Source organism: Mesoplodon bidens (genome assembly GCF_964165515.1).
Source record: "Mesoplodon bidens genome assembly, chromosome: 2".
Classification (NCBI taxonomy): domain Eukaryota; kingdom Metazoa; phylum Chordata; class Mammalia; order Artiodactyla; family Ziphiidae; genus Mesoplodon; species Mesoplodon bidens.
In genome coordinates this window covers 90181885-90199303 of record NC_138177.1, presented here as the reverse complement: position 1 = coordinate 90199303, position 17419 = coordinate 90181885, and the positions used below count along the sequence as shown (strand labels likewise).

The following is a 17419-nucleotide window of genomic DNA, read 5'->3' as shown; positions in this document are numbered from 1 at the left end:
GAATTAAATTTGATATAATATATAGTTAGAATCACTTTAAAACTGAGTTACCAATCAAAATTTAAATTTAAATCAAGATGGTTTTGCACTTTCCCTTTTATAAAGTAAACTGGAATAATTAGATATATGTGGTAAATTGGATGGATGAAAATTGTTTATGGGGGCTAGGACTGGTAATGGAAAAGATCCACGCCCAAGTAGAACACATAGAAGGTGGAGCTAAGGGCTGTAATGAGAGTGGACTGCCACAGAAGACAGCACAATGGAGAAGGTGCAGGGCACTCTTGCTTTGATCTTAAGTCCTGAATCCCATCATTTATTCTTAATTAGTATGTAAGCCCTTAGAAGGGAGAGTCAGATTTGGACAAAATCCGTTATTAAATTTTTTTAAATGTTGTAGCGTCAAGATTTTAATCCTCTTTTGCTTTCATTGATATACTATAAACATAAGAAACCAAAAATAAGGAGGTAAAAAAATTGAGTTGTAGAAGTAAAAAATAATAAAATATAAAAATTAAAATAAATTGAAATGACATGTTTGTGCAGAAGGTGAGGAATTAAAGCTATAATGTTCAGTCTGTTAACAAAAAAGAAAACATTTCAGTCAAGGATAATAAGACTGTCTTTATAGTTATTAGAAATGTACTTTTTTGATTATGTAATTAAATAGGCCATTAGTTAGAATAAAAGAAACTTTGTATGTGGGATGTATTTTAATGGAGAGCTATTTTCCTGGTTTGTCTTCTACTCTGGGTATGTTCTTTGTTTCCAGCCCAACTGGTAAACAAATGAAGTAATTCTATTCTCTCATAGAGACAGAGAGGATATGAAATTACTTTCTCTGTTACTATTTAATGATCTTCTAAAAAATTTATAAACCAACCTGCGTTGGCTGTTTTGCAATTAGGTAGGTATATTTGAGGTGTTGGAGATTTTGCCAGAATATTGACTTATTTTCCAATAAAATATACCAGAGCCATAATATATGTCAAAATAAACTCTAATAAGCTAGAGAGTTTTGAGCTTTATTTTGGGCATTCGTTACTGAAATGACTTTTCTAAGGTAGGTTCTCTTGTAGGGCAGTCTCACCTCATGCACTTTAAGGACAGCTGTGTAGCCAGCAGGGTTCCAGGTGGCTATCACTATTTCCAATGAGAATTATGTAAAGTACCTTTTTAAAAATTTGTAGCTCTTATGATACCATTCAGCCTTATAGCTAACTTTTGTTAGAGGCAACAGCATTTGGATTGATGGTTCCATTGTAATGTTGTATAAGTTTAAGTCCAGAAGGTCAAATATTTGTGGTGAAGATATTTATTTGAAGAAGATGCTTCTGTGTTTTATATGGATATACTGTTATTAACTTCCAGTTTTTACATATGAATAGCGCTGACAAAAAATTAATCAATAGTTAATCTTAGAAAGAAAGGGAAAATTTTATTTGCGCCAACCTGACTGAAGATTATAACCTGGGAGACAGTCTTTCAGAAAGCTTTAAGGACTGTTCTGTCTTTGAGAGGTGAATGCACAGTCATAAAAGGTTTTGAGACAAAGGGTTTTACATCAAAGTAACATGTTGACAGTTTACATAGTCCAGCAAGGTTTGAGTAGTGGATTATTGTGACCCTTACAGGATTGAGAAAGGAATGTTGTGTCTTTAATGAGTTACCTGCTGGCTCCAGGAGGAATTGCTTTTTTTTTTTTTTTTTTTTTGGCAAGTAGGCATTCCTGTGTCTTCTAAGGGGGTCTAGTTAATGTATAATGCAGGTGCACAATGCACACTAAAGGGGAGAGGGTAATGGCTCAAATGGCAAAGAAAATTTTATGTTAATTTTTTTTGTCCTGCCTTAAAAATAATTTTGTTTCATCAATAGCCTTATCTCTAATTTCCTGGCCAGCAACCTAATCATCCTGAACTGATGGTTCTGGTGTGACTATTTCTCTACCTCTCCCTTGGTGAAATCATGTGCCATCATTTAGTATTCCATTGTATGGTGGCATGTAATTTTTTTTAAACAATACTCTAGTGATGGGCATTTAAATTGTTGGTAGTTTTTTGCTGCTGTGACTATCCTTTTACATATATCCTTTTGAATTTGTGTACGTGTAGCTTTAAGATAAATTCCTAACAGTGAAATTGCTTAATATATAATTTTTTTCCATAATTGGTATCATGCTTAAATTAAAATTTGTTAGTAGAAAAAAAGCAATGTATTTTATATGTAAAAATATCTTTTCCAATTTTTTTCCCTATGATAATTCTTAGAAGTTCAGTGGTTTTAGTATTTAGACAAATAAAGGCAAGTAGTTCAGGTACTTCATCTAGCGAAAATAAAACCACATTTTTACATATTAATCTTTTGCTGACTCATTTCTCTTCACACATGCATACACCAGTAACCTCATAAAACCTTAAACAAAAAAAATCTTTTTTTCTTAACTCTTTCATCTTCAAAAATACAGTTCCATAGGGCAGTTGTCACTTGCGAAAGGCAAAAATAGGCTTTTTAAATTTGAAATGACCTGTAAAGAAAAATAAATAAAGCAATTTAAGGTTTCCAGTAAACTGATTTATTTTAAATTTATTTATTTATTTATTTAAAATTTAACATTTTAAGCAAAATGTTAAAAAGAGGTTAACTTGCATTATTTTACTTTGACCCATAAAGTGAGGGTGAAGTCACTAGTCTAACCGTGAGCAAACAGTAGCCTTTGGCTAAATCACCTGAATTTTTAGAAAAAGATACCTGGATGTAAAACTTAAAAATTACCTGTCAGAGATGTCTACTTTCATCTGCTGATTCTGAGCCAGAAGTCTGCTTTGAACCTTTGTTAATTGGCTCTATTAATCTTAGTCCAGACTTTTCATTTAGCTTCACCTGGTTCATTTTCTACTTTTACAATTCCATTTTAATTTATGACTCTAAGGAAACTTGAAGTTTTATAGACTAAAAGACAGCACCTGAAGAAACATATTAACTGATCTGCTACTAAAAATACAAAGTGTAATCATATTTGAATGAGTTTAGGGTGAGTGGTGGTTTAACTCATATTTCCTGTTGAAGCAGTGATACTCAACCTGCCTTGTACATTGGAATTACTTGGGGGCTTTTAAACAATACTGGGGACAGACCTCACGCCCAAGGGAGTGGGACCCAGCATTGAGTTTTAAAAAATGCTCCATGTGAGCTCTGCTGTTGTGCAGCCAGGATCAAGAACCACCACTCTGGTAGAGTTGCTCAAAGCTAATTGTAGTAAGGAATAATTTAGTGCTGCTCCAAATATTAAAATGCTTGATGAGCTAAATCAGAGTCTTCCAAAGGATGGTGTTATACCACTGGTGGTACATAAGGTAATTTTACTCGCTTTTTTTATTTTAATACTTCCATATTTGTTTTGAGGTGCATTAGAAAATGAACGTAAGTATCACATCAAACTCACAGTTTCGTAGATACTGCTTTGGATGAAACTAGATTTTTTTTTTTTAACGGCATGTGCCAATTTAAAGGAATTTGCCAAATTTTAGAAACACATTTAAGTGAATGATTATGTAGTACACAGACATGGCAGAAATCATAAAAACGTTGAAGAAACACAATGGCAACTTCGGTGAAGGGCACCTACTAAAGGTTAGGATTAGAATCGGAAGTAATGGTGCTTTTTCTCCTAGATATATTTATAGTAACTTAATTTTTCTGGCTTTTAAAATTCAGTGACAGACTTCGAGAATTAGAATTTCTGCAAATCTTTAAATCATTGCTTCCTAACATAAAGTTTCTTAACACTTAGTTCTTTCATAGGAGTGTACCTTGTGCATCAAGATATTTTGCTCCTCTATTTTTCTAAGATATAGGTGATCCTGTGGTGATAAAACGGGGAAGGGGGTGGTGGTGTGTGTGCTCATGCACGTGCATGGACACGAGTATGAGATAGGGTTGATGGACAGGTTGAGTAGATCACCTGCATACCTGGATAGAGAAGAGTATTAGTTATAGGACTTCACCTCCCACAGGCACCCCTATTCTCCCCAAACTCTCAGAAAGTCTGTAAGTCTGCCACAGTTCAGAACAGTTTAGGAAAAACTACTAGGTTCTCTGGTAAAGTAGGTTGCTCTGGGTGAGGCAAGTAAAATGAGCCCTGTCGATGAAAAAATTAATCAGTGGATCTAAGAAAGAAATGGAAAATTTTATTTAAGCCAAATTGAAGATTGTAACCCGGGAACACCTCTCAGAAAACTCTGAGAATTGTTCTACCTGTTTGAGTTATGTACGTTTTTGAGACAGAGGGCTGTACATTAGATGACGTATTATTGACATTTTACACAATCCAGATTTACACGTACTAAGCAAGTAATGGGTCAACAAAGCAAGTAGTGGGTCATGGGGTCATCGTGGCCCCTTAAAGATTAAGAAGGAAGGTTATCTCCTAAGGAGTTGTGACCCTTGATGAGATTAAGAAGGAATATTGTCTCCTAAAGATGTCTGGTTAATGCAGATGTACAATACACAATAAAGGGGAGGAAGGAGGCCAAATGGTCAAAGAAAAATTTTATGTTTAAATTTTTCTCATCTTGCCATAAAACACGAATTTTATTTCATCAGCTCCATATAGAGGTCTTTAGCTATCATATAAAAAAGACCTCTGTAACTGAGAGACATTTGAATAGGCAAATAAGCATTTGCTGTAAATAATAGTTTACTCTTTTATCAATAATGTGTATATACTTCAATTATAGAGGCTGCTGTTGTAAGCAAGAGTAGCCACAGTCCACATTTAAATTATATTACTGGAAGTTAAAACACTGTGGTGCATTTGTAATGTAATCTTGTAAATGTCTGTCCTATATAATTTTATAGAATGGAAGCTTCTTGCCTAGAACTGGCGTTGGAAGGGGAGCGTCTGTGTAAATCAGGAGACTGCCGTGCTGGTGTGTCCTTCTTTGAAGCTGCAGTTCAAGTTGGAACTGAAGACCTAAAAACACTTAGCGCTATTTACAGCCAGCTGGGCAATGCTTATTTCTATTTGCATGATTATGCCAAAGCATTAGAATACCATCATCATGATTTAACTCTTGCAAGGTAATTAATTTAAGCTGAATTCTCCCTAGATTAACTGTCACTTTAAAACACATTTTCATTCAATTAAAAAAACTAACAATTCAGTACATTTAGTGAGTTCTAATTTATTAGCATTGAATTTTAAAACTAATCTTTAGGCTGAATACAGTTTAATTAAGTAAATGAATAGTAGTGAAATGATGCTAAAGTTTAATTAAATGAATGAAAATTAATTAATTTTAAATACAGAAATGTAAGTTTAAGATTTTTATTTAAAGAAGGTTTCAAGGCTAATGGGTCTTTCTTACCTTAAGCATGTCAGCTGTTCTCTAGGGAAAACTGTATTCTGGCTGCTTTATATTTTAACACACCATTTGCCTTTTTTTCTTTTTTTTTCACCCTAGGACTATTGGAGACCAACTGGGGGAAGCTAAAGCTAGTGGTAATCTGGGAAACACCTTAAAGGTTCTTGGGAATTTTGATGAAGCTATAGTTTGTTGTCAGCGACACCTAGATATTTCCAGAGAGCTTAACGACAAGGTAATAAGGAAACATTAGATGGTAGGCCAAATGTTTTTATTGAAATTGCTTTGTGTTTTAATCCTGTTTAATTATACTGTAGTTTATCTAAAAGTTAATACCAAAAAAAAAAGTATTTGTAGAAAAATGGAAGAAAAAGAGAAACATAATGAAAAATTTTTAATAGATGAGAAAAAAGAACTAATGAGAAGTCCTTCTTTCATAGGTAGTCATGTGTTTGGTTCTGTATGGATGGCTAATGTAAACATTTCTTTCTCTTGACCGTAATATCAAGGATATTATGAATAAATATATGTGATAGCATTATAATACCTGGCCTCTGATTTCAAATTGTAAACTGCTGTTATCTTCATCTAGGTGGGAGAAGCAAGAGCACTTTACAATCTTGGAAATGTGTATCACGCCAAAGGGAAAAGTTTCGGCTGCCCTGGTCCTCAGGACGTAGGAGAATTTCCAGAAGAAGTAAGAAATGCTCTGCAGGCAGCCGTGGATTATTATGAGTGAGTAGCATCAGCAGTCATGTGGCCCACCCAAGCCAGTAGTAAGTTTTTAAGTTTGGCAAAGGTTTTAAAATCATAGACTAGTAAGTAAAATAAACCATCAAATCATTGCTAAAATGTTATAGTGTTGTATTAGAAGTAATCCCCTCCCTCCCCAGGAAAACTTTCATTTAAACTGCAGACCAGTGCCACTTAGTGGCACAAACAAGAAGCATCAGTAGTTAGTCTTAAGTTATTTGGAGTAAACTTAGTTTTCTATCAATAGAATTTCATAGAACTTTTTAGCTATAGGGGTTCTAAGATTAACTCTGTCCTGGACTCTGGGCAGAAACCTACCTGAATGTTTGAGTAAAATGTTCCCAGTTATTTCCTGTAATCACCCTCCAGCATAGCTATATCTTTTAAATGTGGCACATTATGGTTGTAAGCTTATTTAAGTATTTTTTTCCTGATAAAGAGTTTAGATTTGTAAATAAAGTCAATAAATGTTTTTCTCAAACTCATTTTTTCACAACTTTTTATTATCACTTAGGGAAAACCTATCACTAGTGACTGCTTTGGGCGACCGAGCAGCCCAAGGACGTGCCTTTGGCAATCTTGGAAACACGCATTACCTCCTTGGCAACTTCAGGGATGCAGTTATAGCTCATGAGCAGGTATGATGCAAGGCTTTGGAGCCAGGTCGTTTTCTCCATCAGTGTTTTGAACAGTGATTAGATTATTATTTAGTTTTATTATAGTTACATCTAATTAAAATTTTCTGTTTCAGCGTCTCCTTATTGCAAAAGAATTTGGAGATAAAGCAGCCGAAAGAAGAGCATATAGCAACCTTGGAAATGCGTATATATTTCTTGGTGAATTTGAAACTGCCTCTGAATACTATAGGTTAGTCTAATATTTCTGTAGATAAATGTAAAATGGGTAGTTATGCAATCCAAAGAATCATAGGCTTTGGGTTTAAAACTTTTTTGCTGCATACAAGCAGCAGAACCTTGGGCTTTCTAAGTCTCAGTCTTCTCATCCGTAATGGAAGATATCAATACTTGGCTTTTGGAATTGTTATGAGGATTGAATGAAAGAATATATTAAGCACTTATTTAGCACAGTACCTGGCACACGGTGCTCAATACATATTATTGTACCTAAGATTTAATAGCAGCAGTATGGCCCCTTTATATTTTTATTAGCTTTTATCTTTAAAACATTTTTTTTAATGAGATTCTAAACATTTAAAATCCTTTAAACCTGTTTAGCATGTATGGTGTGTATAGTTATATGCTCCCACACCACCACCACCAGTTACGGCTTTGCAGAGAGGCCACAAGAAAGCTTGGTAACAAATAGATGCCCTAGTTTTCTCCAGTGATCACTGAATTTCCCGCCATCATCCTACCATCTTATCGAGCAGTTATCCTCCCACGCTCTCTGCCCAGCTTTGATCCTTGCTGTAAGCTGAGGCCCCGTTCACTTACTCGAGGAGTTAGTACTCCCAGCTTCTTCGGTGGCAGGGTCTCTTTAATCTATCTGTAGACTTGAAGCATACATGATAGCAAAGTTTAAACTGCTTCATATTGCCTGCCCTGTGCTTTCTAGATTGTTCAGAGTTTTCTCTAATTAGTGGGAAATGAAGGCCCATACAGACCTTAGGCAGAAGCCAGTTTGACTGAACCAAAGACACAGTCTTGATTGATTTATATTTTATTGTTGAAAAATCCATGAGAGAGTTCTGGAAAGTTCATCATCTAAAAAAAAAAGGTAAAATTGCTTTAGGTCCATCTAAAAAACTAGAATGTCATCCCATCCTCCTTTAAACTTCAACTAATGGTTGATATTTGTTGGTTGACTAGTTATGACTAGTTAGATGTGAAATATCCTTCCAAATAAAGTACATCACTATATAAGGAGCATATGTTTTGATTTTAAATACAAAGGTTTCTTATATTTTAAATCCAAAACACATAGAAAAGTCTTAATAAATGATGTACTTGTATTAAATACTGAAAAGTTCCGTAATAAAGTGGATGGTGCCTGTCTGACTAAAGAAGCATGAGTATAAAGTAATGAAATTTACCCCTGCCCCACACACCCACAAACAGGTGGAACTCAGAACTTTACACATATTCCAAAAATATTGATTAAAAATATTTTTGGAACTCTTCTTTGGAATTGTTTTCAGGGCCACACAAGAAAACTCTCTTAACATTATAGATCCATAATAGAAAGGACAGAAAGCAGTAGTTTGGTAAACCTACTTTAGTAATTGAGTTTGGTTCCAGAAAGACTTCCAACCATTTACATATTAGCTGTACTCTCAAAGAATAACAGCGTGCCAGAAAGGGTTGTGCCACAGGGCCGGAAGCAATTCCAAAAGTCTTCCGAAAGTGTTTGAGAGGGCAGGCGATGTTAGAACACGCGGGTAGCCTCCCAAGGTAACAGCTTTAAAGGTATCATCATTAAACATATAATTTCAGGTTTGTTTGCTTAAAAAAAACTATCACATTATCATATAGTTATAAATGATATGAAGTATTTATACTGTTTGGCAGAAATTATAGGAAAGAGTCATTTAAATTACTGGATCCAAAAAGCATCTGTAGATTTAAGCACTGATGATAATAATAACAAAACATATTAACATTTATTAGCATCTGTTGTGAGCAAGATGCTATTCTAAGCACGTTATATATACTAATTCATTTAATCCTCACAAACCCCTGTGAGGTGTTTTCCCCATTTTATGTAAAAGGAAATTAGTGCATAGAGAGGGTGAGTGACCTGCCCCAGCCGGTCACAGAGCTACTAACTGACAAAGTTGGGATTTGAACCCAGTCAGCCTAGCTCTAGGGTCCATGCTCTTAATTGCTACACTAACTTCTCGTTGATTCCACAAGGTAGAATTTGGTTAATATTTAAATGTAGCATTTAATATTTTTCATGAATCAGTGACTAATGGCCTATACATAACAATTTTAACTAAGTATTTTCAATTTTGACAAAATGTAAAGGCAACAGTATGATTGAAAAGAGAGGGTATGTGGACAAACTTACTTTATGTTATTGCACTGCAACAGCGAAAGTTTTTTTTTTTTTAATGTTAAAAATACTGTGTTAATCTTTAGAGGCACTTGATCTCATGCATCTGTTCTCCTTTTCTCTGGGGAATTACTAGGACTCCTACATTCTAAAAGTCTGGATTTGCTTTTTGTGTTTCAAGGACATTTTTTCATTTTATCTAGAAGTACTGGAGAAAATATGGGATATTAGGATCTAAAACAAATTTACTTTAAAGGCAGGAGGAAAAGTGAGCTTTATTTTATGGTTATTATAGCCAATATAGTTATAATAGCCATTATGTAAGAATTAATTTCTTTTTTCAGAAAGACACTACTATTGGCTCGACAGCTTAAAGACAGAGCTGTAGAAGCACAGTCTTGCTACAGTCTTGGAAACACGTATACTTTACTTCAAGACTATGAAAAGGCCATTGATTATCATCTAAAGCACTTAGCAATTGCTCAAGAGCTAAATGATAGGTAAGTTATATACCTTTTTACTATAGTTATGATAAAATATGGATACATTCTTGAGTCCCTAGAATATTTCCTTTAAATTTCTTTTTTTGTTTCCTTTGTTTTCTTTTTAATTCCTTTTTAAGGTATTTCCTCTGTCTCAGTAATGTCCTCTGTATGTTACTGTTTGAAGGGCTAGAGAGGATTAGAATGGTTCCATATAACCTTGAACCAAGATCAGTAAATAGGTCACAGACTCAATTGCCTGCAAAGGTCTTCCTGACTAGATCAGTGTGGAAATTGTAGTGAAATTAATAGGCCCAACAGTGTTAAGGGGACAGCTGCTAGTCAATTCCAGCTAAGTGTTGCCTGGCAGGAATGAGGATCCAGGGCCGCCTCTTTTTTCAAGAGAAGCTGCAAAGTCCTGGGTTTCATATAAAATCTTCTGATTTTTAAATGTTGGTGGTTAATTCTTCTTTTTTTTTTAAACTGTATGAAGAAACAGAGTATCTGTACAGGACTTTAGTCTGTGATGTTTGCTTTAGTAGGATAGATTTTTATCTCAGTATGAAGAACTCTGTACACTTATTCAAAATGAAGTATGCTACCTCAAGAGGTGAGCTCTCTCTTCCTCATGGTGTTCAAATACAGACTGAATGATTACAGACTGAACCCTGGGAAGGATGCCATGGAAAGAAAATGGGGTAGTTGAACTGCAAGACCTATCCCTGAGACTTTATTTATAATATACTGCATGTTTAAAAAGGATGTTTTCCATTTTAAAACTTGACTCTTGAGTTCATTATTATCTGGTTATTCTAACACAGTCGTCCCTTGATACCTGCAGGGGTTTGGTTCTAGGATCCCTGTGGATACCAAAAGCCATGGAAGCTCAAGTCTCTTATGTAAAATGGTGTAGTACAGTCGGCTGTATCCGGGGGGTTTCTCAGATCACGGTTGAATCCAAGGATGTGGAACCTGAAGCAGGCCATCTAGTATTATGATAGTTTGTTCTTTATAAGAAAGACCAAATAAATCCAAAGCATTGTTTATGCCTTTAATTACTACTAGATAGATTTTATTCTTCACACAGACCTCCTTTCAGATAACTGCATGTTAGCTTTGAATTATTTTGTAGAATTGGTGAAGGAAGAGCATGTTGGAGCTTAGGAAATGCATACACAGCTCTAGGAAATCATGATCAAGCGATGCATTTTGCTGAAAAGCACTTGGAAATTTCAAGAGAGGTATGAAACTAAAAAATTATTATCTGTGCTATTGTGATTCACAGATCTGCAGCCCTATTATTTCTCTAGAATGCTCCTATATGGCTGAGTAATAAATTTAATTATATATTGTTCTCTTGGCATAAGAACTGCACAGAGCATTTTGAGATACAGATCAGTGGTATGTTTGTACTGGCCTTGATGTAGGAAGACAGGAAGGAAAGGCTGAGCATGGAGGAATGGGAGAATTACTAACATGTGCCTCCACTGTCCCCCCATCTCTACGTGGAAAAGTAGCATGGTATGAAAGGAAGAACATGGCTCTTAGAATCAAGGACTGCTTCCTGTTACAGTTCTGCCATTTGCTGGCTATTTGAGCTTGGAAGCTTTTCTGAGCATCATTTCTCTCATCTGTAAAATGGGAATAATAATAATAATAATATCTGCTTTGCAAATTGTTATACAGATTAGAGATAAAGTATATAAAAGTACCTAGTATAATGTCTAGTGCTAGCTTAATAAATACTGTTATTATAGGATGGAAATACAGTATTCTAAGGAAATTGTATTCATGTGATGCCAAGTTAACGTGTCACAGAGTAACCTACTTTATTATTTAAGGTGATCATAAAGATTAAGAGCAATCTAATATTTAGAGAAGTAAAGAATTGGTAGAATGTAATTATCTGTCCTCTTGTCATATTTTAGTAACTTTTCTTCTTTAAAATACTATGAATGAAAAAACCTATTTCATTCAGAGTATTATAATTTTAAAATAACTATTTTCATCTCTCTATAGTTTCTTCCAGTTTTAGGTTGACAACATTTTCAACTAATCTTCACCATTCTTTACTTTAAATACTACTCTAAAGTATAAATGCTTGTGGTTGTAGGTTGGGGATAGAAGTGGTGAACTAACAGCACAACTCAATCTCTCAGATCTTCAAATGGTTCTTGGTCTGAGCTACAGCACAAACAATTCAATGATGTCTGAAAATATTGAAGTTGATAACAGTTTGCATGGTAAGTATTAGGTCTTCAAAACCCAATTTCTTTATCCTCAAGATTTACATTTAAATTACTTATCTCATGTTTACCATATCCAGAGAGATATATAACATAGGAAGCTCAACTTTTATACTTTTTTGCTTTACCACTGTCCCATTAATTTATCAGTATGGAATACAGTATTTTATAGCTTTTATCATGAACTTAGAAATGGTAAAGGTATAACTATTTTGTTTAAAAAATTTTTAAATACACTTAAATTCTGTATCTCTAGGCTCACTCAAAAATTTATAAATGTGAAGATGTGAAAATTAAAACATTTTATTGTTTAACCTCTTTGTTTCAAATGTCTTTACATATTTGATTTTTGTTTAGCTTTTATTCCCCCCGTTTCATTTCTAAGGGGGAATCTCAGGATTTTTTTTTTTTTAAATTCAGAAAACCCAGAAATTCTCTTCAGGTGCTGATTTGGTTTTGACATTGCTATAAGAAAAAAATATGCTATAATGTCTCTGTTTCTAAGTGAAAAAATAAACACCTACTTTTGATTAAAAAAATAAAAAGGAACAAGAGTAGAACCACATTTTTGGATACCATCTATATGTAACTCTATGTGAGCTCCATTTTAAAGATCCAGCCAAGGCTTAAAAAATTCTTAGTCTGAAAAAAAATTACTGAGACAGATGTTTTGAACTTGGAAGTCAGTGAAAAATCTAGCGTTTATCTTCCCAGTATCCTCCTTTAACCCATACAAAGAAAATGAAAAAGAAAAAGAAATTAGTGGCTAGTCATCTAAGACTTTGAAAGAACATTTAATTGAAAAATGATACTGAAGTATGAACAGTATAGTAAACTGGACCGTGTACTTTGTAATTGAATAATGGGCTAAAAGGTTTTCCTGTGTTTAATTTTCAAGTTGGTTAAGTTGTAATAGCTCTCATATTTTAACAAATTATCACTTGTCCTCATGGACCGCTCTAGCTATAGACCTATTCCTTTGTTCCCCTTTACAACAAAACTTGAAAATAATATCACTGTTCCTTGTCTTTACTTCCTCACCTCCCATTCTCTCTTCAAACCACTGGACTCTGGCTTTGGCCCCATCATGATACTAAAACCTTTTCAAGGTTACCAGAGAATGCCATTTTACCAAATACATTGATCAGTTTTAGATGTCAGCATATTTGATTTCTCAGCAATATTTCCTGTAGCTGATCATTCCCTCCTCATAGTGCTTTGTTCGTTTGGCCTCCAGGATCACCCTCTTCTTCTGGCTTGCCTCCACCTCACTGGCCACTCTGTCTTCATAACTCCCCTCTCTTCCTCATCTTTCCAATCCTTGACATTTGTAGTACCTGGGGTTCTGTTGCTGGACCTCTTCTCCCTTCCCTCTTCCCTCTCTCCTTCTCTGTCTTCTGTCCATCCATATCCTTCCTTCCTTTCTGATTTTATCCTTTTTCCTCTTATCCTACACTCTAGATCAGTGCTTCTAATAGAAGTTTCTGTGAAGATGGAACTGTTCTGTATCTGTGCTGTCCAATATAGTAGCCTCTAGCCATATGTGACTGCTGAGCACTTGAAATGTGGCTAGTGCAAAAAGAAGTGAATTTTTAAATATTATTTAACTTTAATTAGTTAAAGTTTTAAAAGCCACATGTGGCTAGTGGCTACTATATCAGACAGCACAACTCTAGATGATTTCATTCAGTCGGTTGGCTTTTATATCATCTATATGCTGATTTTCAAATTGATATTTCCAGTCATAATTTCTCTCTTGAGTTGGAGTTTCATATATTTAACATTTCCACTTGAATATCTAATTGGCATCTAAAACTTAACACATCCAAAATGGATCAATTGTTTTTTTCTCCCCAAACATGTTCTTCCTTCAGTCTGCCCTGTCTCAGGAAATGGTACCATAATTCACACCAGTGTTCAGGCCAAAAACCTAAGGGCCATCCTTGTTCCCTTTCTCCCACCCACTCCTACATCCAACCTATCAGAAACCCTACCTTCAAAATATATCCCTATTCTCTCTTACAGTGTACACTGCAACAATCTTAGTACAAGCTGCCAACATCTCCCAGTAGAGCATTAGCCTTGCAACTGTTTCTTTTGTTTCCGCCGTTGCTCCCTCACACTGACTTCCACAGGGCTGCCAGAGTGCTTTTTTAAAATACGAATCAAGTCATGTCATTTCTCTGCTCAGAACCCTCCAGTGACTTCCCATCATACCTGGAACCAAATCTTCAGTCCTCATCGTGGCTAAAAGGCCCTGTAATCTGGGCCCAGACTGCTTTATCATTTCCTCCCACACCCCCTGCTCACTTTGGCTCCATGAAGACAGGTATTTTTTGGTCTCTTAGGTTCATTGCTGTATCCCTAGTGCCTAGAAAAATCTGCTGGCTAGAGGAACTGCAAGAAAACTTGTATAGGGACTTCTCTGGCAGTCCAGTGGTTAAGACTCCGTGCTTCCACTGCAGGGGGGCACGGGTTCAATCCCTAGTTGGGGAATGAAAATCCCTCATGCCATGTGGTACAGCCAAAAGAAACAAGAAAACTTATATATTTCTGGTGTTCGCTCAGGGTGGAGAAAAGGAGTCTCCCATAAGAATCTGAATTCATAAGCCTGTCTACACACTGGTTTGGAATTTGATTTATTCTACCTGCACAGTATAAGAAAGCCCAATCCATTAAAGTGCTTTTGGGTTAGAAATACTCCTAGGGACTTAGCAGAAGTAAGATCAAATATTTTCTGGAGGTAAGCAAGCCATCCTTTATCCAGGCCTATAAAGACTCACAACAACAACAATAACAAAATTACCAAATACCTAAAGAAACAAGCCAAAATGAGTAAGAAAACAAACAAAAGCAAAATCAGGTCACCAAGATCTTCAGAGCATAAAATGACTATGATTAAATGTTTACAGGAATAACAGAATTGAAACAAAGGAATAACAAAAATGATCATGCAGATTTGAACAAAATAATAATAGCTAACAATTATTGAGTGCTTACTGTGTGCCCAGGCAGTGCTTTGCCTGTTTTAACTCATTTAATCCTAACAACTCTAGGAGGCAGGAGAGGTTAAGTAAATTTCCTGGGGTTACCTTTTTAAGTGGTAGAGATGGGAGTTCAACCTAGTCAGTCTGGCTTCAGAGTCTGTCTTAGCTGATACTTCTAGCTTAATGTGATTTTAACATACCTCTCAGTAATTGATAGGTAAAAATCAGGAGTCAGATATCAGTAATAATACAGAGGATTTGACCAGCACAATTAATGGGCTTGATGTGTTTTTCAAATTGTGTGTTTGACCCATTTAATGAGTTAAAAAATCAATCTCAGGTGTTGCAACTATCATTAAATACATACACACACATACATACATATTAATGGGGTTGTCATACATAATAAGGGCAAGTACTGTTGTGTGGAGATTTTGTTCTACATTTCTGTAAGTGTATTTAGGGTTGCAATGCAAATGTATTTTTTAAAGTTATAGTGGATCTACATTATTATGTTAGTTTCAGGTGTACAACATAGTGATTCAAAATTTTTATAGATTATATTCCATTTAAAGTTATTATAAAACATTGGCTATATTCCCTGTGTTGTACGATATATCCTTGCATCTTATTTGTTTTATACATTGTAGTTTGTACCTCTTAATACCCTACTCCTATCTTGCCCCTCTCCTTTTCTCTCTCCCCACTGATAACCATTAGTTTCTTGCCTGTTATCTGTGAGTCTGTTTTCTTATATTTGTTCGTTTTATTTTTTTTAGATTCCAAATGTATTTCTTAATATGGGTCACAGTTAAAAATATGGGTCACACTGATTTAATGGACACACAGAATACTGTGTCAAGCAACTGATCAATTCACATTCTTTTAAAACATTCATGAAACAGGTCTAAAAATTTGACCACATGCCAAACCAACAAATTTGAAGGAATCTGTATCACATAGATTTCATGCCCTGAGCACAGTGCAGTTCAGTTAGAAATTAACAAGAATATAATGTATAAAACATATTCATTTGAAAATACACACTTCTAAGTAACTTATGGTATGACTTAAGAAGAAATCATAAATTAGAAAATGACTTAGGACTGAATTATAATTTATGTTGATACAACTTACTTAGAGCAAAATTTATATTGTATCATATTTTAAAGGGAAAAAGACTCAGTGACCTAAGTATCCAGCTTTTAAAAAGTTAAAAACAAACCAAAAAACTCAAAAGAAAGTAGAAGGCAAGAAATAATAGCAGAAATTAATGAATTTAAAACAAAGATTCAATAGAGAGAATTTTTAAAAACCCAAATTTGGTTCTTTAAAAAGACTAACAAATCTACAGCAAGATTATTTGAGGGAAGAAAAGAGAGAAAAGGGGATATAATGTGGATGCAGCAGACATTAAAAAGATAAGAGATTATCCTGAATAATTTTATTTGAAAACCTAGGGGAAATGGACAATTTCTAGAAAAGCAGCTTACCAAAATTGAATCTAGAAAAATCTAATGGTAGAATGTAATGTGAATGGATGTCATCTCTAATGCCTAAAACCATAGGGAAACTTGATGAGTCATTTAAAATCTTTCTACTGAGAAAATACCTGCCCAAGGTGATTTTACAAGTGTGATCTACCAAACATTTAAGAAAATTGATTCCAACCTTCCATAAAATTTTATAGGTAACTAGAAAAGTGGGAACACTTTATCAGTCTTTCTGAGAATAGTATATCCTTGATATCCAAACTAGACAAGAACAGTATGTGCAAGAAAGGAAAATTACAGGCAAATCTTTACTCATGAACGTAGATGCTAAAATTTTAAACAAAATATTTGCAAACCAAACCCACAGTGTATTTAAAACAAATAAATAGGAATTCAAGTGGACTGAATATCAGGAAATCAATTAATGTAATATACCAGTAAACATAGTAAAGGAGAAAATCGCTCAAATATCCAAATATATCAGTAATTCTATTAAATGTAAACATTCCATTTAAAGGACCAGGAATATCAGATTGGTAAAAGAATAAAATCCAACTAAGCCTGAAAGTAAAAGGATTGAAAAAACATACCATGGAAAAACTGATCAAGAGAAAGCTGGTACAGCTGTATTAATATCAGATTAAATGTACTTTAAGGCAAAAGACTGTTAGAAATGAAGACAGTCACTTCACAATGGTTAAGAATTCAATTCACCAGGAAGATAAAAGCCTTAAAGTTGTATGTATCTAGCAAGCCTAATAACAAAGCTTCAGTGTACATAAAGCAAAACTGACTAAACTAAAAGGAGAAATGGGAAAATCCAGAACCGTAAGGGGAAATTTAAACACATTTCTCTCAGGAATTGCACCTATCAGAAAACTAAATATTTTAAAGGTTGTCAGTTCTTCCCAAATTGATATAAATTCAGTGTGCTGCCAAGCAAATAATGACAGTTTTTTTGTGGAACTTGACCAGGTCGTTCACGAATGTATATGAAAGAAAAAAGGGCTAAGAACTCAAAGCCAAAACATTCCTGATGAAAAACAAGAGAAGAGAAGTGCTTTCTCTACAGATATAAAG

At 34.6% G+C, this 17419-nt stretch overlaps 1 protein-coding gene across 2 annotated transcripts in view; it reads left to right on the top strand.

Annotated features, from left to right (window-relative positions):
• The window catches only part of GPSM2 (G protein signaling modulator 2), a 62716-nt gene that overhangs the window by 18372 nt on the left and 26925 nt on the right, over positions 1-17419 (top strand). For both annotated transcript variants that reach the window (XM_081226539.1, XM_081226538.1), the window contains 8 exons: positions 4858-5079; positions 5463-5598; positions 5956-6098; positions 6631-6754; positions 6868-6983; positions 9476-9631; positions 10746-10854; positions 11727-11856. In XM_081226539.1, coding sequence (XP_081082665.1) covers positions 4859-5079; positions 5463-5598; positions 5956-6098; positions 6631-6754; positions 6868-6983; positions 9476-9631; positions 10746-10854; positions 11727-11856 — 1135 coding nt within the window. In that variant the 5' untranslated portion in view covers position 4858. The remainder of the gene's footprint in view (positions 1-4857; positions 5080-5462; positions 5599-5955; positions 6099-6630; positions 6755-6867; positions 6984-9475; positions 9632-10745; positions 10855-11726; positions 11857-17419) is intronic.